A 23,177-nucleotide genomic window follows, 5' to 3' on the forward strand; every position below is an offset into this window, starting at 1 on the left:
CTAGGTACGTGGGAAGAGGTCCATAAGGACAACCTGATACAGCCTGAAAATGTCAGTGCCTTAGAAAGTGTGACTCTTCTACATGGCTATGGCCAACCCACTTTTTTCCACATTCTTCTGAAACCACTGTGTCCTGTGGTTCCACAGCAAATTTATCTTTGTATAGTATTACTGCGAGGGAAAAATAGAGTGGGGAGGGGGCAAGTAGTTTGTTCTGTTTGAAAATTAGTTTCATCCCTTGTAGGACTAACAACATACTCACAATAATTGTGTATAGTGGATCATGCCATTTTGTGGCAGAATTGTTTGATAGACTATTCACACTTTTCCATCCCTTGACTATACTGAATTTCACCTTAAATCCATTTTTCCTAATCTTGCAGTGATTGGACTTGAGATAGGTATAATGTAAATGTGAAGCTTTACACTTTTTCTCTCTTAGCTTGTGACTCCATGACCATTTTTGAAAGGAATTTGCATGCTTTCTTTTCATTTTAATTAGAAAAAAAAAATCTTATGCAAGAATATTTCCTAATACAGTGTGATATTGGCTAATGAATGTGCATCTGTACTATCAGCCTTATTACATGTTTTAAAAATTTTAGGGCCATATTTTCTAGTATGTTTTGTGTCAGAAGTTACTAACATACAATGAGAAGAGCGAGCATGTTTTTTGAATATCCGATTCTTAGTTCCCCAATCCAACTGCAATGTGTTTTCCTAGGCAATGCAGAGCTGACATAATGTGGCAGCCAGAAGTGACTCTATTGTAAGGGAATTATGAGACGATCTGTAAGAGTTTGCTTGTTACACTGTCAGTTTCCTCATGAGCCATGTCAGGGATAATAAGGGTCGTTGCCAAAGTGAGTTGCACTCCAGCAATCTCCGGCCAATAACATGGCTCCTGTATGATTATTACTGCTGGCATGACTTCATGCATCTATTCAGATGCTACAAATGGACCCTTAGTTTGAGTTATCAACTATCTGTTTCCAAGATAAGGCTGCATTTTGTCGTTTTTCTTCCTATCCTGAGTCCTGCACCAAACCAAATAATTTAAACCCCAGGATCTGGTCCTACAACAATATATCCTACAGTATTAATGAAAAGTCTATCTTTTGGGCCTGGTAGGATATATTTTCTGCTCTCAGAACAACCTTTATGAATCAGAACACTGCTATATCTTCATGTGAAAATCAACTTGAGTAATTCCCTGGCTCCACATAGGGTGATTCCCAAAGTGGCTTTACTCTTCAGAGCTGCGAGCTCTTTGGAGCTCAGACATTTGGTGACCTGGTTAGGCTACAACAAAAGAGCAGTGTTGCCAATTTAATATTACAGAGCAGTTTAATAAGCAAGTGATCTTTAACACTGGGTACCAGAAGATGGCTTAAAGTCACTTTTGCAACTTCTACTTCTGAACTTTTTGCTTTTTATAGTAAATGTCATAATAATATTGTTGAGAAGCAAATTATTAAAAAAGGCAGGAGTATATCATATCCAACAGCGGGAACACCAGGCATTACTTCTCATTCACTAGGATGAAATATCTCTCATTATATTATAAGATGCACCCGTTCAGTCTTCTAGGAAAGCAAATGGCAATTTCAACTTTTGACAGCTGACATAACAATTTTTCCAGATTCCATACTGAATGACTGTGTCCTATTTAGAGAAATCAATCTTGTTATTAAGATAGCTTTCAGAGCTCCCATTGGAAAAGTTCTTGAGCTGTAGAGTGTTTCCTTTGAGAGAATCTGTAAGATCACCATTGCTGGGCTTCCTTTGAAAACTGCTGCTCTCAATACAATGCAAATGATTATTAACTATCAACGATCATTCAAATTCTTTTCTTAGGCATAGAAGAAAGGTAAACACTACGATGCAAATTAAAACATACAAATATATCCCTGGCTGCTTTTTAACTGAATGCAGAAAACAGCCTGTGGATAACCGGAAGGCTGAAAAGAAAGGCTGGAAAAGCATTCTGGTGAAGGTTACTGATGAGTTACAGGGTGCAATTTTGAAGGGACACTACAAAATAGTGACTGAGAAGAGTCAAACCATTCAGTTATTTGCATAAGAAAAGATAATGTCACCACTCTTCTAATCAAATCCATTCTAGTGGTTATTTGTAAGGGTTTGTCTGCAACTAGTTGAATATTTTATAAAACCTGATTTTCAGTTCTCTAATTTCTCAACGGGAAAATGCAGTCCCTTGATGATGATCCAAGGCTTTGAAGAATAAATTGATTCGAAAGAGAAAATTAGATGGTACTTATTATACTGTCTAACTAGCAATCCTATGTCATTTGTCTGTTGGATGATAAATGTCTTGCTTTGCCTACCTTCCTCATTTAATAATGTAACTTGTATGTCAGCTGCATAAAAGAAAATCTTGCTTTTTAGTAAGAGCTAACTTTAACCAATATGTCTTTGAGGGAGATACACGCACATTTTAACTTTCTAAATAATCCCATTGTATACATTGCCTAAACAATTTTAAAGACTCTTGTTTAATCAGAAACTCTTTAGAAACAGAGTATCTCAACCAATTCCTTCAGTACATGCTTAGAGTACATTACAGCAGCTTGTGTCAGAGCTTTTAATGCTCAGTTGAGCTGGAAATGGTAGAGTTTGTCGTTACACCTAATTTATTTTGTTTATATTTTTTTAGATGTTCACTATTTGGATGTTATGTTGTTTGTTGGAATTGAAAAGCCTCATGCTAAACTGAGAAGTGCTTGGCCTTTACCTTTGATAGTTTTGGACGGGCTGTTCAGCATTCTTGGAATTAAGTAGATTTGGTTGTGTGTCTGCCCAACATAATGTATTTCAACTCAATTTAATTTGCCACAATATTGAATTTAAAAGAGTATATTTTGAAGTCACTTAATTCTTTATGGGACATATCTGCAAAAGCAAGCTACTTGTTTTTTGCTAATACCCACCTAGACCTTGTTTGTGCTAGTTAGATAGTTTAAATGAAAGTTACAGAAAGCTTTTCACAGTCCTCTACGAATTACATGGTCCATATAATTGTTGAAAAAGCAGGTATGAGAAGTGATCCTCAGCACCTAACATAACTGAGATATATCCATGGAGCTAAGCTAGTTTGCATAAGGATCTGGCTTATAATGAATGTAACTGATATGTAGATAAATGTTATTTAGAAATGTTCTAGGAAAAATTGTGTTACATATTTTCCCAGAAAAATAAACAATTTATTTTTAATCTCATCTTCACATACACATTGCTGTTGAGTTTGCAAATTGAAGTCTAAGATCAGAAGCACATATTCTGATGACTTATTTCAACAGATACAGAATGTTGCATCTGAAAATGATGCCTGAATGACGTTTTGTTACACTGACCCGTTATGATTGAATAGTTGTATAATTTGTAGTGTTATTATCGCAGAATCATTTTGGCTGGAAGAGACTCTTAAGATCATCAAGTCCAACCATAACCTAACTCCAGCACTAAACCATGTTCTTAAGAACCTCACCTATACTTATTAATACTTACAGTTGTTCTGGATGGATTCTCAAAGGTTATGCTGAGTGTATGCCCAAGCTGAGAGAAAGGCTACAAGCTTTTTGTTGTTTGACAGTCTCTCCAGAGAGCAAGAGTAACTTATTCTCAGAGCAGTAGGACTTCAGTGCAGTAAAATGGATTTTAGAGTAATCTACATTTCCTGAGTAGGAAAAATAACAGTAAAAGATACCTTTGTGCTCACACATTGGAGTGAAAGAGCAACTCTAAGTAATATAAATTGCTTGATGTCTTAATGGTTTGATGTAAGTAGCTACTACTTCTTTCTTTAAAATTTTTATTATGAATCAACTCTGAACTTGTTTTCTCCATTTTAATGAGTAATATGATATTCACTTTGGAACACACTTCAGTGTTTTTTTCATTTAATGCAATGAAGAGCTGGTTTCAATGTTCCTTTTATTATATAAACTCAACTTAAAAGGATGTACCACCATGATACACATAAGAAACTATATTTTTTCTTCTCTTATGGTTTTTGTTGATCTCAGCATAAAATAAGTGGGGAAACTGAAAGTCATATCCACATAAGGAGTTATTTATGAGTGGGTATATTACCATGTGTGAATATTCTATAGAATGAGGGTTATGGAATTATTCAGGAGTAACCTTTGCATTTCAAATTCAGACTTCACTTCAATTTAAATAACCTTACAAGCTTTGAGTTAACGCACAGAGGCAATAGCACCTGAAGTAAAGGGGATTACACATAAAGACTGATGCACACAGTATGTTTCACAACCATATTGTTTTTGTTTTCCATGAGAGTATTTGAGTAGGAATTTACATTTTAACTGTGATAATAGGAACTAATAATATGCCCAGCTAGTAGATTTGATACATGTTAGTATCTCTCATCTGTAGCTGTATGAAGGAATGACAGCATAAGTGGTAAGCACTACTTATTAGTAACTGAATGTCCTCCCTTATTAAAGCATAACTTGTTAGGTATGAGAGTCTCAAACTTAGAGGAAAAAAATAGAAAAAGAGAAACAATGAAAACATTGCATGTTAGCAGACTTTGTACACTAATGCGAAGCTGCTTGATTGAGCAGTGCAGTGTCAACCATGTCTTTCTTCTAATGCTAAAAGTAATGCACAGAGACAGAGTGACAATCAGAGTACAGCCTCCCATCAGCTGTAATTAATCTTTTAGTTAGCAGAGACTAGAAAAGCTTCTCATCAGCCTCTTCTGAAGTCTGAGGCACCCTGTTTTTTGATGTTTGCATTCTGAGTAAAATTGTCCCCACCAGTTCTAACAAATTGAAACACCAGGCTAATTATGGCAGCTAATGAAGTGTGTGGAATGGTCACAGCTTGTCGTGAAACTGTTCCTTCAGCTCAGATTAGAGTTTCATCAATCACTTTTTTAAACTGATCCAGAATTGCTTCTGCCCAGTGCTTGGCATTTTTAATGCTGTTTCTGTAATTGGTTTTTTCCCCAAAGCTTAGGCTATTTTTTGAAATATTACATTCTCAGGATAGGACTTACAAACTCCAGTTTATAAAAAAACATTTCATTATTACCTCTATCAGCTGATCAAATGCTAGAAAGCTAATAAAAGAAGCACAAATATAAAATTTGATATATTGCTTTTAATCCAGCTAAAGGTAGCAATAAAGCATATACACATATATGTATATGAATCATTATTACTATGGGCTGGATGTATACTGCAATCTCATGAGACATGGTTTGTGGGCTGGATGGTTCAAATCCCACTGAAGGACCTAAATGAAATGAATGAGTCTTAGCTTATTTCCTAGTGGATTGTGGTCCTCCATATATCACTCAAAGACTTTGGCATGATTTGTAGTTTTTGCAGATGCCCAAGCCTTTGGCAGGAGGAGGACCAAAACGTTTTGCTATTTAAAGGATTTCCACACTTCAGGTCAAATTCAAAGTCTTCAGAGAAGCATGGGAAACTTTACAGTATAACTTATATTGCTACTACACTGTCAATGAATAAATTAGCATATAAAACATTGTAAAAATTCCTGGTTCCTATTCATTTGTAAGATATAATAGTACCCAGCTATACATCGAAAGTTCTACATAGCCATTAAGGGCATGGATGTAAAGAAAGTCTAAGGCTAAATTCTTTCCTCAACATGGACAACAGAGTGTAGAATTTAGTTTGGAAGTTATCCAACTGAAAAATGAAATAAGCTTTTGCTAACATACTACCATAGAATACGCTTTCAAAACTTGTTACATTTAGTATGTATAACATGTTTTCATATCAGAACCAAGACAGCATGATTTTAGTTTTTGAAGTGTTCAGCAATCTATTTTTTAAATATGTGCTTATACATGTAATCCATTTTAGTTTTCTGAACACTCTTGAATCTGAAATAATGCTTGGCTATTAACTGTTCTGTTCCCTGAAGTTTCTTAATCAGCAGCAGTTTGACAGAACTAGCTTCATGTCAATGCCAAAACAAATCTGTGGCACCTAAGTTAGTAGTCAGTGTTGCTAATGCTGTTCCTGAACTGGATCAAAGAACCAGTGGATTTACATAGGAGAAGTGCCACTGAAAAATTAAGAAAAACATGACACACAAAGAAGAGTTGTTATATATGAATAAATACAGACTGCCAAGATAGCAATACATATTAGCCGAAGAGCTATTGTTCCAGTTTTATTAATTATTGAGAGCCTTTTTGAACCCTGGATAGTAGATAAGTAGGTTTTCTAGTGTTAGCTGACCTCCAAAGTAAGCTGTCTATGAAAGGAGCACTTCTAGGCTGTAATTCACCAACTTTATTAAAAGGATTCTCTGGGAGATTGTGTTGAAAACCTTGCTAAAGCTCAGCTAGGCAGCACCCACTCTTCTCTGATCTGCATATCTAGTAATTTCATTACAAAAAGCAATCAGGTTTTAGAAAAATGTTTAACAATGTTAAACCAGATGAAATCTAATTGGAGTACTGTTTTTGCTGCATATGCCAAATACAGTGCAATCAATGTGCCTTATTTATTTTTTTATTGATTCTAAATGGTTATGACTTTATTTATGTTTGTTGGTTTTTAATCAGATACAACTTAAATTGATAAGATTAAAATATTTTCAGTTAAGGATTTCAGCTCAGAATTTTTCCTCCTTAACTTCTGGTGGCATGATTTTGGCAAGTTGGAGGTAGTTGCAACTTCATCTTGGCAGGTTAAACATTTTCTGGCTTTAGTCCAGCAGGTTAAAAGTGGTTCTGAGTTTGTCTTGGCAGTCAACACTTCACTCTGGCTTATTTTCAGCTGGAAAGAGAATGTTGTGGTTGAACAGATTAGACAATGAAAGGGGCAGCTTATAAATGGCATAAGTTACTTATCCCTAAGTGCATTATTTCTAATACAAGTCCTGCTGCTAGCAGAGTGTCTGTGATGGACAGGACAAGGAGTTGGTTTAAAAATACAAGCCCTACGATAAAAAAATATGTCCTTTAGTTTTCATCAGATGCTTTTCAGTCTCTATTTTTTTTCTGTCAACAGGAATATAGTCTCAGACATAGTTCCACCTGAGATTTAATAACTTCATAAAAGAGTTATGTATCACTTAGTGTGTTTTCACACTCAGCAATGTTATTTATACATCTTAAATAAATTCAGATGAACATCTACTTCCCTCTTCAAAAATATTTTGTTAAAATACCTTGCAAGTAGTAGACATTTGCATGACAATAGCAGATCAACACCTCGTGGGATTTTGAATACCTACTAAAATATTTCAGCTGCATATTGGTTTTTTAGCCCAAATTCAGTAAAGTTCAAGGTTATCCACCTATGAAATAGCTTGTGGAGAAATCCACATTGGTTTCTTAATTTAGTTTACTTGTAAAAAAAGGCTACGTTATTTGAAAAAATAGAATATTATCTATGGCAATTTTGGTTCAAATACAGACAGTGAGAACAGAATTTGGATGCTGTTGTTTCATAACACTGACTAAAGTATGGTACAGCATCCACTGTAACTTTCTGTGTGGCAGTTTTAGTATTGATGATGTCTCTGAATATGTCTAAAAGTATCTACATAAAGGTGATTTATTCCTCTTCAGCAGATCTGCTTTACACACATAAATAAATTCATTATCTGAACAGTTATTTATAAAGGAGAAAATATTTCTTTATAAAGCATTACAAAACTAGCACATGTTTGGGAGGAAGGACCAGACAATGTCTGGTGTGTAGATCATCAATAAATGGAATAAATGAACTTAGAAGATACAGCTGGGAATTCCACTCTTCCTTCCCCTTGGAAGCCACAACTGTTGCAGGGTACTAAGTACAGGTAACAAATGCAAATTTGGACCACAAATCTTCATTGCTGGTTGTATTTCACATTACAAAAAGAACAGGCTAGTTTCAGATCCCAGGCTGATTTTAGAGAGGCAATACTTACAAGAAAAAGTAATTCACTGTACTAAATCCTTCCCCATTTTTTCTTTGTCCTCCCTTGCACAAAACTTCCATCAAAGACAAGAGTTAATTTGCCTTCGCTTGTCAGAAAGCACTGTAAGGGTTGACACGTTTGTAATTGTTAATGTACACAGCTATTGCAAAGTATCTTATTTGTTCTGAAATATTTGTGCTTCCCTTGTAGAATGGCTCAAACTATTTCATTCTCAAAAGCATCAGGATTTTCTGTCATGTCATAGCTTAATTTGTACAGCTATGGAAGGCTACAGTGAGATATGGTTTTAGTCCTTTGTCCAAACTGCTTCTAACCATGTAGGAGCAGAAACAGGGTCTTTTCAAGGCCAGAACACATCCTCTCCTACCTTGCACAGAAGAGGACAAAAAGTTTTAGGACTTGAATTGTGTTAACCAGTTATCTTCAGTTATCATCTCCAAAACACGAACTAGCACAGCTTACCTACTGAGCTAAGAAAGCAAACTTCACTGAGCACAGTGAGCCATCCACAGTCCAGGAGGTTTCTCCAGTGCATTGAGGGTAAGTTCCTGATGCAAATGTTGGATGAGCCAGCTTAGGAGAGGAGCGCTGCTGGATCTCATCCTCATTAACAAGGAGGGTCTGGTTGAAGCAGTAAGGGTTGAGGGCTGCCTTGGCTGCAGTGACCATGAGATGGTGGAGTTCAGGATCTCATGTGGCAGGAACAGAATACCAAGCAGAATCACAACCCTGGACTTGAGTAGGGCCAACTTCGGCCTTTTCAGACAATGGCTAGGGGAAGTCCTGTGGGAAAGGGTGCTTGAAGATAAAGGGGCCCAAGATAGTTGGTTAGCATTCAAGGGCTGCTTCTTCCAAGCTCAAGATCACAGCATCCCGACATGTAGAAAGTCAAGGAAGGGAGACAGGAGACCTGCGTGGTTAAACAGGGAACTGCTGGGTAAGCTCAAGTGGAAGAGGAGAGTTTACAGGTCATGGAAGGAGGGGCTGGTCACTTGGGAAGAGTATCAGGCTGTTGTCAGAGGGTGTAGGGAGGCAACTAGGAAAGCTAAGGCCTCCTTAGAACTAAACCTGGCGAGAGGGGTCAAGGACAACAGAAAGAGCTTCTTCAAATACGTGTAGATAAAACTAACACCAGAGGCAATGGAGGCCCACTGATGAACGAGGTGGCTGCCCTCGTGACAGAAGATACAGAGAAGGCAGAGTTATTGAATGCCTTCTTTGTCTACACTGCCAGAAGCTGTCCTAATGAACCCTGTACCGCTGAGGCCCCAGAGGGGGGCAAGACAATGGAGGAGTTTGCCTCGGTTGTTGAGGACTGGGTTAGGGAGCAATTAAGCAATCTGGACATCCATAAATCCATGGGTCTGGATGAGATGCACCTATGGGTGCTGAGGGAGCTGGCTGAAGTCATTGCTAGGCCACTCTCCGTCACCTTTGCCAATCTTGGGAAATGGGAGAGGTGCCTGAGAACTGGAGGAAGGCAAATGTCACTCCAGTCTTCAAAAAGGGCAAGAAGGAGGACCTGGGTAACTATAAACTGGTCAGCCTCACCTCCATCCCTGGAAAGGTGATGGAACAACTTATCCTTGGTATCATCTCAAGGTAAATCAAGGATAAGAGGGTCATTGGGGCAATCAGCATGGCTTCACCAAGGGGAAGTCATGCTTAACCAATCTCATAGCCTTTCATGAGGACATAACCAGGTGGATAGATGATGGTAGAGCAGTGGATATGGTCTATCTTGATTTCAGTAAAGCATTTGACAGTCTCCCAGAGCATCCTCACAGCTAAACTGAGGAAATGTGATCTGGATGATCAGGTAGTGAGGTGGGCTGTGAACTGGTTGAAGGAAAGAAGCCAGAGAGTCGTGGTCAATGGGGCAAAGTCTAGTTGGAGGCCTGTATCTAGTGGAGTCCCTCAAGAGTTGGTACTGGGACCAGTACTATTCAGTATATTTATCAGTGACTTGGATGATGGAATAGAGTGCACATTCAATAAAATGACAGAAAAACTGTGAGGAGTGGCTGACATGCCAGAAGGCTGTGCTGGCATCCAGTGAGACCTGGACAGGCTGGAGAGTTGGATGTGGAAAATTTTAATAAAATATAACAAGGGCAAGTGTAGAGTCTTGCATCTGGGTAGGAACAACCCCAGGTTCCAGTATAAGTTGGGGAATGACCTGTTAGGGAGCAGTGTAGGGGAAAGGGACCTGGGGGTCCTGGTGGACAGCAGGATGACCATGAGCCAGCACCTTGCCCTTGTGGCCAGGAAGGCCAATGGCATCCTGGGGTGTATTAGAAGGGGAATGGTTAGTAGGTTGAGAGAGGTTCTCCTCCCCTTCTACTCTGCCCTAGTGAGACCACACCTGGAATATTGTGTTCAGTTCTGGGCCCCTCAGTTCAAGAAGGACAGGGAACTGCTGGAGAGAGTCCAGCACAGAGCCATAAAGATGATGAAGGGAGTGGAGCATCTCCCTTATGAGGAAAGGCTGAGGGAGCTGGGTCTCTTTAGCTTGGAGAACAGGAGACTGAGGGGTGACCTCATTAATGTTTATAAATATGTAAAGGGTGGGTGTCACGAGAATGGGGCCAGGCTCTTCTCGGTGACAACCAATGATGGGACAAGGGGCAGTAGGTGCAAACTGGAACACAAGAGGTTCCACTTAAATTTGAGAAGAAACTTCTTCACAGTGAGGGTGCCAGAGCACTGGAACAGGCTGCCCAGGGAGGTTGTGGAGTCTCCTACTCTGGAGACATTCAAAATCCACCTGGACACCTTCCCGTGTAATCTCATCTGGGTGTTCCTGCTCCAGCAGGGGGATTGGACTGGATGATCTTTTGAGGTCCCTTTTAATCCCAAACATTCTGTGATTCTATGATGAGCAGCAGAACACTTCCTTCTCAGAAAAGTAGAGAAAGGGGTGAACAGAGTTATAATTTCCATGACTGGCTGTCACAGAGAAGCACAGACCACTGTGCTGCTCGTACTGGACACATCATGCTGGACATATCTAAACCTGTGTGATTATCTGATCAAGTTTTTCAAATTCATAAGCCATAATTAGCAATATTTCATAGTTTCTAGCAAGCACTGTTTGTGTTTGGTTTCCTCATTTATATTTCCAAAAGATGAAATGTGTAAAAGTCAGTGATAGTTATAAATCTGCATGAATATTTAAATGTAATAATAATGAAATGTTTGTTGCATAAACTAAACAGCAATTAATGTTTTCTCTTTCTGTTTGGAAGATAGGATATTAAAACAGTATAGTTAGATTTCCTACTGTGAACATAATTTTCTGACTTTTTTTTTTTACGATGCATTATCATGTCAATGAAAGACTAAAACTAACGAGTAGAATAAGCTTGTCTGATGTTAGCATAACACAGAAGGTTATAAAGTTGCCTTTTATGATGGCTATACAATATGATTTTATTTTAAGATCTAATAGGAAGTTGATTCAAAGGGTAAGACTTGCACTTACAAAGCTATAAAAACAAGTAGAAAATTGCCTTCTACCATAGTCACCCAGTCTTTTTAAATCAAAGAGTTTTATTGTTGCTGATGATGTTTGCATTTGCAGAAGGTAATTAGGGAATGATTTAGACATCACACTCGGAGCCCTCAAGCTTGACAAGAAGAATCATAAACTTCATTTAGAAGAAAAACCCAAAACAGCAACAAAGCAGGCAGTTTAGAGTTTAGGGGGGAAATTGAAGAGAACAGAGGGAAACAGGATTTTAACATTTTATGTCAGTTTGATTACCACTGTGTTGATCCACAGTATGGAGAAGCTCATTCATGGAAGTACAGGTTTTTTCTTTGTGCTTACCCACAAGAGCAAGATTCAGAGGATTTTGAATTGGTACTAGTAGTAGATAGCTGAAAGAGGAGATAGATGATGTCTCCTAGTTCTCCTCCTCTGCATCGCACTGGAAAGCTGAAGAGGGACAAGCATCATTCAACCCCCTTCGTCCCAGCAGTGGTCACTTGTCTGCGGTGGCACAGGGAGCTCCGGTCAGGCACACATTTCCCTGGAAGTCAATACCTCTGCACTGACACAATGAGCTCCAGTGCCCAAGGCATGATCCAGGCTTTTGTTATTATCTCTTTTTTGAGAGGGGCTGTTTGACCCAATTGGTTAACATATTAGCTTTTCAATTTTATAGCCTTAAGTCACAGAAGACCTCTTCCTCGTTTTTTTGGATATTTCTCGACAGTGGTAAGCAAAATTGGCAGTCTGTGCCCACCAGCCACAAAAACAATATTACGCCAAACAACTGTGTCCTGAACTTTATGGCTAATTAGCTGTTGAAACTATGCCCAAGAAATAGGTTCTGTTGCCCATGGGAAGAAGGGTAGCCATTATTAATGTCCCAGCTCATCTCTTTCAATAGGTCTTATGAGCAGTGCTGCTTAAAGAGACTAAATGTACAACAGGGAATTAAAAATTATAGTACCCCTTTCACTGACTGAAATATTGTAAACTTGTTTCACTGGGGCCAGGATTGGTGTCAATGTACTTTGTGTGAAAAGTGCAATAGAAGCATTAGTATTTGACAGCCCTGGTTGAAATAAGTGAAATTAATGGAGCTCTTTTCATATACGACAAGGCCATGGCACCCCTTTCATGCTGCTTACAGACAGAGAAAAGTCAATACTTTTTTATTACTTGATGCTGACCTACATTCTGCACTACAAGTGCCAGGCCCACTAATTGGTTTCAGTTGTGAGAAGAGTTTGCCCCAAAGAAACACTGGAGCAGATAAATCAATCTTTTTTAGGGTAGCTTAGTGGGTTTTGAGCACTTGAAATTATATTTGTGTTGTATTGACAGAATGGGTTGTTACACTCATTTTGTCATGTCAGAAGGCCCTGTACTAGTTGGAAGTATTGTTAACCAGTATCGATAAATTTGCTAAGAATAAAAGTTGGCTGGACCAACATTTTACTTGTTTAACAGCTTGCCATTTCTGATTTGCTTCCTTATGGGAGTCCTTCCTGTGACTATTAACAGGTTGGGAAGCTTACTATGACAGCTCAGTTTGAAACGCTAATTTTACGATTACAAGCATTAGGATCATTGGGAATACTTAGATATGACCACTTAGTATTAAACAAACTGGGTTGTGGACTGTTGCTGTACAGTGGCACTTGGCAGTACTGCCTGTTTTACAAACGTATTGTGTTCATGAGCTGTGTCCCAGCCTTGTGGGGAAAGCAAGATTGCTCTCAGGCTTACCCTGCACTAAGGACCTAACTACTGCATGGACATTTATGCAGAATTTCCCATTGCATCCTCTTAAAGACTTGATGTGTACTAGTTGATTCCAAGCTAAAGGAAAGTGAGTTTTATTCCCTGTTTTAATTATTGAATAGCATGAAGATAAAATTAGGATTCTAGCAACTGTATCCACTTTTCAGTTATTCCTTCTACCATTAATTCTTCTCAACAGATATAATTCCAACACTACAAAAAATTTTCTGAGATCCAAACCTGTCATGGTGTGGTTTACATTTTGCATAGCACATGGTGTCATTGTTAACATCATGCAATTCTATAGTGTCTTCAGTATTGTTGGATTGCCTCAGAAGAGGACTCAGTGCTCTGAATCACCATTATAGGTAGAATACTCTTCATTAGAGAAGTTATAGAATTTATCTTTGAAACATCTTCACATGCTGCTTCTCCTAACCTATGAAGGAAATCTGCATGTATTGTTCCAAGTTTATCATGTGCTTGCCAGCTTCGTAATAGTTACCAACTTGATAAATTGGCTGTCGGAAATTGCCCAAAGTGTGCATGCAGGAGCTGACAATAAATGGTCATACTTTCTGGCCTTAAAATCTGTGAGTAGATATGCTGCTGCTGTTTACCTATTGTTGCTTTGGTCTGAAGCAGCTGACTTCCTACTTTATTAAGTTTCCAAGAAGATACTTAATTGTAATTCATATCTCATTCCAAAGTACATTTTTATATTACAGGGAATTGTACAGTACTCTCAAAATTGTCTGGAAAGAAACACTATTAGTGTGTATTTATCACTAGAATATGAGGGAATGCATTTTCAAAAGCCTTTGAGGTGATATGTAGGTCTACAAGGTCTTGTTGGTTTGCCAATGTTATTTGTAGTTGTACTCTGATATAAAATCTCTTTAGAATTTGCTTTAAATAATAACATTCCAAACATAAACTATGTGAGGATTTAGCAAATCTAATCTATGATGTTGGAGTGTGTTGATTGAGACAAATAGTTGGCGACTTTATGTCACCTTTTTTGACTCCATTGTTTAGAACTGATGAGCATACATGACAGTCAAGGAGTCAGATATATTGAAAGGATTCATAGGTCTTGTTAAGCTCTGTCAGTTGAACTTGAGTCACTTAAAATGTACTGGAGTGAAAGGAGTCAAAGCTTAACAAGTTTAAGAAGGAAGTAGTGTATTGACTTCATTTGGGAATTTAAAAATACATCTTGGTCCTGAGAAATACAGGCCACTGATGTTGGAAATTATATGACATGATTTAAGAATGCATTGTGGAAAAATTCCATAAAGCTCAGCTCCATGTTCCTATGTTCCTGAGACTGCAAAACTGTAGGGTCAATCTCACCAAGATGTAGGAATTCATATTTGTAAGCTAATTCATTCCAGCTACCAACAATGAGGGACTAGCACTGAAAATAATTTTCAAGAAGCCTGTTTTTCTCCACTCCCAACTTTTACTCTTGCAGCTTCAAAAGGATTATCTACATAACTTCATAACTTCTGTGCTATGTAGCAGTCAGCTTCAACTCAAGATGATCCTGGCAATCTACCAGGATCAACCAGCAGTGCACTGCAGTGCTTCACTGCACAATTTGAACTTACAATTCACCATCAAATTAGAGAGACATGAGAACGTGGTTTTCAATTCCATCCCCTTTGTCCTGCTCCAATGATACAGTGGGACAGACTCTCCTCAGCACTGTGAGGTAGATCTTGCAAGGCCAAGTGGTAATTTCAGGTCTTACTTTCTCCCACTGCTGAATCCTGATGAAAATCTACATCTGCAAATACAGAAATGGCTAGGCTTCTTTTCCTAAAAAGATATTTATATTTTATACGTATGCTGTGCAACATTTATCTAGTATACATTCTAAACTTCTTTAATTAGTCTAACTGTAAAGCGAGCAGCACTTTTATTTATCCATCAGACTGTGTGATGTCTCCTAAATGTGGTCAACTACAACTGCTCTCGTCATAATCAGAGCCAGTTGTTTAAATGCTCAGTTGTGAGTATCTAGTGAAATAGCTTTAAATAACAAGATAAACAGTACAGCTGCCAACCCAAAGTAATCTTACACCGAGGGGGCGTGTGGCACAGAAAATTTCCTCTTTGTCATTTTGATTTGAGTTTGAAGCTGGACCTGGGCTTGGTTCCAGCTCAAAAAACGGTTCACTTCAAAAGCTCCTAAATTGTCCCAAGGAGCTAATTTTGGCAGCCAATTGTTTTTGTTTGGCCAGGCATCCTAATGGCAAAAGCCGTCTGCTCCAGCAAATGAAGACTTCTTCAATGCTCAGCCTTACCATTCCTGATTTTATCCTGATGCGGGGGGTTTACCCCTTTTACTGGTTTCCCTGTCTCACCCAAAGTTCACTGCTTTTGTGTTAAAATGTACCTGTCTTTCATGTAAATCAAAAATACACTTCCTATTTTCAAAACAAAGGATGCTGCTCTTAATTACTGCTTAATCCTAAATTATATCTGTATTATGTTGTCGAGGGTTTAGATTGCGGGGTGACAATAAAACCCTGGCAGATGTATTGTTAACCCCCTCTCTCCCCCACTTCCCCCTTTTTGCCCCTCCCTCTCCCCCCTTCCCACTCAGGACAGGTGATCGGGTGGGAAAGAAGGACAGAGAGAAGAGAGTTGGAAAAATGAACAATGTTTTAGTAATGCTGCTAATAAGAATAGAGAAAATAATACAAAATATACAAAACCAATCTTGAAAGTCTCAGCACCTGCAGAGCCGGCACCCAAAGTCCTGGACTGGACTCTGCAGCCAACTGGAGCTGGATTCAGTCTGTCACTAGGCCTCAGTTTGCAGGGACGACTAGCAAGGTCCTCTCCTAATGTTGGCCATAAGCAGAAGGGATAAGGGAAAGGAAAAAGGGATGAGATCCTCGTGATCTCCCACTTTTATATGAAGTATTCACGTGAATGGAATGTTATACACGGTTGGTCAGTTTCTTGGTCACCGGTTTCTCGTCGCCCCTCTCGCGAGACGTCCATCCATACTTATCAATAAGTTTGCATTCCATTGCTAGGTTTACCAAAATATGTGTCTGGTTCCCCAGGAAAATGCAGTTAATATGAAGGCTTTAGCTGACAGGCAAAATTCACTGAAAGAGAAACTTGTTTTTAACAAAATCAGGACATATGTATTTGCTTTCTCAGCAACGAGAGCTGTTGTTTTTTCTGTTCCTGTGAACAATATTAGCATGGTGGATTTACTGAATTAAGTATAACTAGTTTCACTTTAGTAGGAAACTACTTGCAGTTATGTTGGAGTTATAATAATATTTATTATAATAATTATATGGACAACTTTTCTGCAGTAAGAAGGTGCCTGTGATGCCAGACACACAATGAAAAATAAAATACGATGCCATTCTGACATTATAATATAAAAATATGCAAATGGGATGTTGGATAAGAAATTGTGTGTTACAAGGCATAGAGAAACATTAAAATCTAAATCTTGTGAATGGTTAAGAATGGAGCAGTACTCACTTTCAACACTACAAAGGGAATATTTCATTTTGAATGTACTTGTCTTCTTTGCTATTTCAAAATTCATGCACCAGAATGTTGGAGGAATCATATCAAATAGCTTTAAGTATGAGAAATAAGAAATTATATGGTCACAGTTTGGCAATACATAGTGCAGATGAAAGTCAGGTGGGCTGTGTCAGTGTTTGCATGAAGCTTCTCAGAAGTCAGAATTGCTTTGTCTGTTTATGGGGATTCAGCTGAACTGTGGTTTGTGAAGTAGTTACATCTAAATTATCCAAGGAATTATAATTCTGCTTCATGTCATTTTTTCAGGAAAAAAAAATAGTTTTCATTCTGGTTTTGAAAGAAAATCAAACCTTTCAAATTGTTAAATGTGTTGGAAAGGTAAAAATTTTAGCTTTTTTTCACTCATGGCCTCAGACATTTTATGAACACATTTCCAGGTGCTTTCTCAGAGCATCACATTGACAATAGAAAACAGTAGAAAGTGTTCAGACCAACTTCTTTCTTAAAAATTAATAATCAGAAAGCTGATAATTCAACTGTGCCTTGTTACTTTTGGAAAGGGAAAACAATTCTAATGCAAAACAAATATTTTGTATTGCTGATACTATCCCCAGTATTTCAAGGTCAAGAAAATAATACTATTAAGAATTATTGAAAACCTTGATCATAAACACCATGGACTTGCTAATCATTTACCCCGAGCACTTATTAGTAAGTAACTAAATCAAAACATTGTTTAGAATACTTAGGTTCTTTCACTTGTTTTTTGACTGTATTTATATTACACTCTTAAGGCACAGGTCCACTTGCATTTCTCCTATGCAATTTAGATTTGTAAGTATTTGTGTTTTTTTTTAAAAAATGAGTGTAATAACCAAGAACTTCTCCTGGAAAAAAATATGTTCAGGAATCACCCTATGTGTATTTTTATCTACCAGAGTGCTTAAGCAATTTGTTGCCACGAATACTTATTTAAGATAATAATTTTTTTACTATTTCTCATGGAACTGGTTTAAGATCCATGTTTTAATGTTAACCAAGGTAGAAGATTTAAAATATTGCAAAGATATTGTGTCTTTAACCTACCTTGTTGCCAAGGAGGAGAATATAATTTTGTATATGATGATTTGCAAAAGACTATAAAATATAGTTTTCAGAGCAGAAAATTATTTCAATGCCTATAGTAAATTAGAGTTAAAATACGTATTTACTCACAATAAAATAATTCAATTCTTGTGCTTTTCTTCAAAATCATGTATTTATAATATAAAAATGTATGTTTCATACACATTATGTTGCATCATTTGCATTTTAACTAATATACTGAAGTGAAAGCAGAAGACGATATTCAAAGCTCTAAAACACCTTAAAAATAATAATAATAATAACAAAGATAAAATCATGAAAGCCAAACTTAACACTTTTTTTTAATCTTTCTTATTTCTTTAGGACTTTCAAACAGTGTCACCACCAATCGTTCTCTTCGAAAAATTGGGAAAAACGTATTCCAGAACTGGGCAAATAGTGTAATTGTCCTGTAAACTTCACAGTATAAGACACCTGATATGTAATCAATAAATGTATTTCAGCAAATGCACAGTGCTATGTTGACTGAATGTCCCGTGAAGTACTCTTTCTGCAAAGTGAGGTAAACTATGTCCGAAATAGTGTTAGTTGATTTTGCGTGATCTCTAAGCAATAAAGTTTTGAACACTTTTTTTTTTTTTTTAGTTTTTCCCAAAAAAAGGTATTGTCATAGGCCCATGTTTTCTGAAATTGCTATATTTTAGTTGATGTAAATCCTTTAGAATACAAAAACAGAGTAATCAATTAAAAGACCTGGAATCACATTGTCTTTATTACAGATTTGTGAGTGAGGTCAACACTGAAAAAAGAAAATTTTCAAAGTTACATCTGTTGGTTTTTTTTCTCACAATTGTAAATGTATTAATATGTTGTTCACAATTTTCAGAGTTAGTATACATCCTTTCTGAATACTGTTCCATGTCTTCAGAAGGAGAGGATAGGCTTTTTATATTGAAGACACTATTTTAAATCCTTTTAGCTCTTCTGTGACTGATAAAACAACAGTTTTGAAAAAATAAAGTTGTAACAACCTATACACCTTATCAGTTTTTCCATATCCACTTAATTTTCTTTATCCATAGCTGTGTTTACTCCTAGTGCCATGCTAAGGAAACTGGTATGTGGGAACATAATCAGATGATGCTTGGCAAAGAAGGACACATTTGATCACACAAAACTGATATGTTTGCTGGGCTCACATGCGTGCAATCCTGTAAAATATTGATCATTCCAAGAGCTCATTAACTTCAAAAGACCCAAAGAATTCACCATCATGAAAGATTTCAGCATTTCTTAAGAGCAATTCATAAACTAATTCATATGTGAGTGAATTTTTACAGGAGTTTCATGCTCTAGGATACCGTGTTTGCTTTTCATATCCTTTGACTATATATCAAATATATCTGTTTACAATATTCAAATCAGTTACTCAGTTGCAGGCTTTTTATTACTGAAATTTGTTATGTGATTCTTTTGTCCCCTATGAATGTGAAGAAAGCCTTCATGAGATGTCTGTTTGTATGAATACTTTCCAAACTAGGACTCAGAAATTTCACTTCTGCAGGTTTTCAGCTGTCAGCCTACATGAAAAAGTTTTACCGCTGTCACACACAAGAGTAAAAGCACTTTCAATGCCATCACAGTAGGTTATGAATGCAGGCACTGGGCTGTAGTATTGTTACTTTTTGTACTTTGGCTCAGTCGCCCCAGTAAGATTTAATCTGATCAAATGTATCAGAGTGCTTTAGATGTTTGTGGAAGGGATTGAACATAAGACACTTGTGCAAAACTGTTGATGAATAAAGATGCCACAGTAATTTTTAGATGTGAGAGCTATCTATTTGATTGCTTCAGCTTTAAGGTAGTTCATCACAGTAATTCACCCTGTGTTGCCTCTTTAACTTCATACCACTGTTTCCCATCAGTTCGATTAGAAATGGCAATACCTTTATCAGATTAATCTTACTTTCTCTCTCTTCTTTTCAGTATCTCTGACAAAGCCTCCCATGCTGACCAGCACTGGTGGCAGTGCTCGTACCTAATGGTCTGGAGCACAGATGGATGTTAAAACCAACACGTATAATTTTAACTGGTCGATACGAACACACTTTTCCTCCTCTTAAGAAAACAAAACAAACAAAAAAAGCTTTTTTTATTCTAATCAGCTAGCTACTTCCCAGAAACCTTCTTACACAAAATCAGGTCTCTTCATTTTATCAGATAAATAAACACCCACAAAATTAATGAAGTAGCAATCATATTACCTGCCAGGTTTGGGGTTGTGGGTTCTCTTGCCCATTAGATTTCATAGGGAATCCAATACTTTTCTTTGACGGGAGTTCACATAGAATTTGCGTCATTCATGGACATATAACATCCAAACTATATTGTGTGGCCACACTACAATCCCAGAATCCTTTAATTTCTGCATTCAGCACTTATTCCATAGATTTATACAGACCATTTGATAATTATTCTAAGAGGACCTCTACCAATTCTTCCATTATGTAAAGACTTTTTATTATTTCTGTCACTCTCTTAAACTGCATATAAACACACATAGAAATTTAACAGAAGCTTGAAGATATTCGTAAGTATAAAAGCACATAAATCTATGAAACTTTAGATGGATCTTGACTTTTTTAATTTTTTTTTTAACTCCTGTCCAGATGCTTGCACAATCTGGAAAGCCTTGTGAGCATGGGCTGGAGAACCTGCTCCTACTTTTTTCTACATATGGATGAGGCTGATAGAGAAAACTCCCAATATTAAAAGGAACAGCTAGTAATAATTCAAGAACCCGATTTTGGGACATCTTCATCATGTTGGATTCCCTTGATTACAAAAGAAGCTCAGATTACATTATATAGTGCAGGAGACACCAGTAGGTTTTTATTATGTAGAGGAATTGGACATAATGAATGATTTAAAAAATAATTTGGAAGTGAATGCTAGCAACTATGCAGTAAATAGGAAAGAAGATAAAAGATAAATTTTAGCCCCGGGGTGGACCTAATTTCTGTGGCTCTAGGACAGACTGTCACTTCCATTTGGTAACCCTCTGCAGCAAGCAAGTGAAAGTGCCTGTCTAGCAAGGAAACTTTTGCTTTGCTCTTGTTTAAATTGAAATATTTGCACGTAGCAAACTTACAGTTTTTATCTAAAACCAAGCAAAGCTATAATTTTGATAATTTTATTTGCTACAATAATATAGTGAAGAAGACAGTAAGGATTTTTATGATATCATTATGTAACCATTCTATCAATATAAACACTAAGTGATTGTGTTAGTGATTTTACTTTACTCCTATTTATCTTTCTTATTTATATAGTTTACCATATCACTTTTAATTATAAAATTACTTTTTGTAATATATATGTTTTCTTTACTGTAGGTTTTTCTTATCAATAAAATAGATTTTTTTAATAACATTCCACTACTGAACGGTGCGTACTTCAGAGAAGGTTTTTTGCATTTGATAGAGGATGTTACAATCTGTTCTCACTGTACTAAATCTTAACAACACAGAATGGGTATAGATAGAGGCACCGACAAAAGAACACTGAGAATTTGAAATGGATCTTGGTGAGACTGGAAGATATGTGATGTCTTAGATGTGTAGTTGGCTATGACATTTAGCAAACTACTCGCAGCAGTATCTAAAAATTGGAAAGAATCACTGTGATGCCAGAAAAAGAGGCTGTCTTCAGAAAAAGAAGCGTAGTTACTCTAATTGTCCCATAAAATGTATTTCAGTCAATTGTAGTTGAACAAATGTGAATAATAAAACATATACAGCCAAACTATACCAAAGCGACCTGGTTGTTGTTTGCTGTAATAACAAAATATGTCCTTCAGTGTGCAGCAAGACATGCACAGTCCTTTTCAGCCACAGAAACACAAGTATCTTTTTGTGATTTGGACTGATTTAGTCCATGTGTACAGAGAAAAAAAGGCTTTTTCATAATTCATGGCTGAAGATGCTTATCATGTACCTTTAGGAAGCAGCACTTACTGGGAAGATCTTGTCATACCAGCTCACTAACAAAATATTTCTGATATGTCACTTAGGCATCTCTTTCCAATGCATAAAAAGCCTGGAATGTAGCATGTTGATATCCACTGATATCTGAACAATATGTATAGATCACAGGCTCTCTTGAGAGAGTAAATAATGTTATTTATTTCCATATCAGATACACTGGCCTACATGCCAAGTGATAAAGGTACAAAGCCTCTGTGCTGATGACCAATGATCTTTGGGTTTAATGGCCACTGAGGATCACAATATTCAGAAAAAGGATGCAGGCAAAGTCATTAAAACGGAACAGCAATGTGATAAAAGTTGCTCACAACATCTCACATCATGAGAATGTTCAGGGATATTAGAAAATGTCTGGTAACATCTTTTCTCACCAAATCTATCTGCTGCTACCCAGTGGATTAAGGATCTTTCAGTGTTGTGGCCCAATAATTTTGTTTGTCTCCTACATAGCTGATGTTGTAAACACAGAAAATCTCTTAATTTAGGTAATTTAAGAACTGTCTTCTGGACTGATCCAAGACGTTGCCAACACTTTTCAGAGAAAACATTTAGCTTGTAATGCCCTCTAGAGGCAGAATTGCTATAATAATGTTGACCACAGATTTACTCCACTTTTTTGTGCTGCAGCTTCCGAAGAACAGCTGCTTTTTTTTTTTGCCTTCTTTTTTTTTTTCCCTCTTTTAATAAGCCACGATTCACATTTCTATAGCAACAGAGGTCTAGAACCATTAGGGGCTCTCCAACTGATTTACGTGCATCATTCTGAACTTAAAGAAGTTGTCTCCGGTTCAGATGTGGCCATGCTTAAACTGCAAAGCAAAATGATGGTGCTTGTAAGCAATCATGGAATTTGCTATACCAATGCTTGACATTGAATTAGACTCTGAAAGCCTCAAAACTAAAACTAAAATTAAAACAAAAACTAAAAATATTTCTAACAGTTCCAAAGGATGTGTTTGCAACATGCCTTCCTAATCCATAGTCATCAATTTAATGAACTTAGAAGTTCTGCAGAGCAGAGTTTGTTAGAAGGATGAGGAGCTCTGTCTCTTCCTGGCAGCCATGGGCTCCTGTATTCAGAATAGCACAGACTAAAAAGCAGAGGATGTGGGTAATACCTTAATTTTAAAATCTGGCTTATTTCATATTAAAACAGAAGTACTACAACCACAAAGAAGTCACAGAATGGTTAGAGTTGGAAAGGACCTCTGGAGATCATCTAGTCCAACCCACCTGCTAAAGCAGGTTCACCCGGAGCAGATCACACAGGAATGTGCCCAGCTGGGTCTTGAATGACT

At 37.2% G+C, this 23,177-nt stretch overlaps 1 protein-coding gene across 1 annotated transcript in view; it reads left to right on the top strand.

The window, feature by feature from the left end:
* Positions 1–18,742, top strand: part of SPATA17 (spermatogenesis associated 17) — a gene marked incomplete at its 5' end in the record, with an annotated part of 93,513 nt that extends 74,771 nt beyond the window's left edge. The window contains 1 exon segment of the mRNA XM_080341632.1: positions 18,197–18,742. Coding sequence (XP_080197758.1) covers positions 18,197–18,277 — 81 coding nt within the window. The 3' untranslated portion in view covers positions 18,278–18,742.
* Between the last annotated feature and the right edge of the window lie 4,435 nt (positions 18,743–23,177).

The sequence above is a fragment of the Nesoenas mayeri genome (genome assembly GCF_963082525.1).
Source record: "Nesoenas mayeri genome assembly, chromosome: 3".
Classification (NCBI taxonomy): Eukaryota; Metazoa; Chordata; class Aves; order Columbiformes; family Columbidae; genus Nesoenas; species Nesoenas mayeri.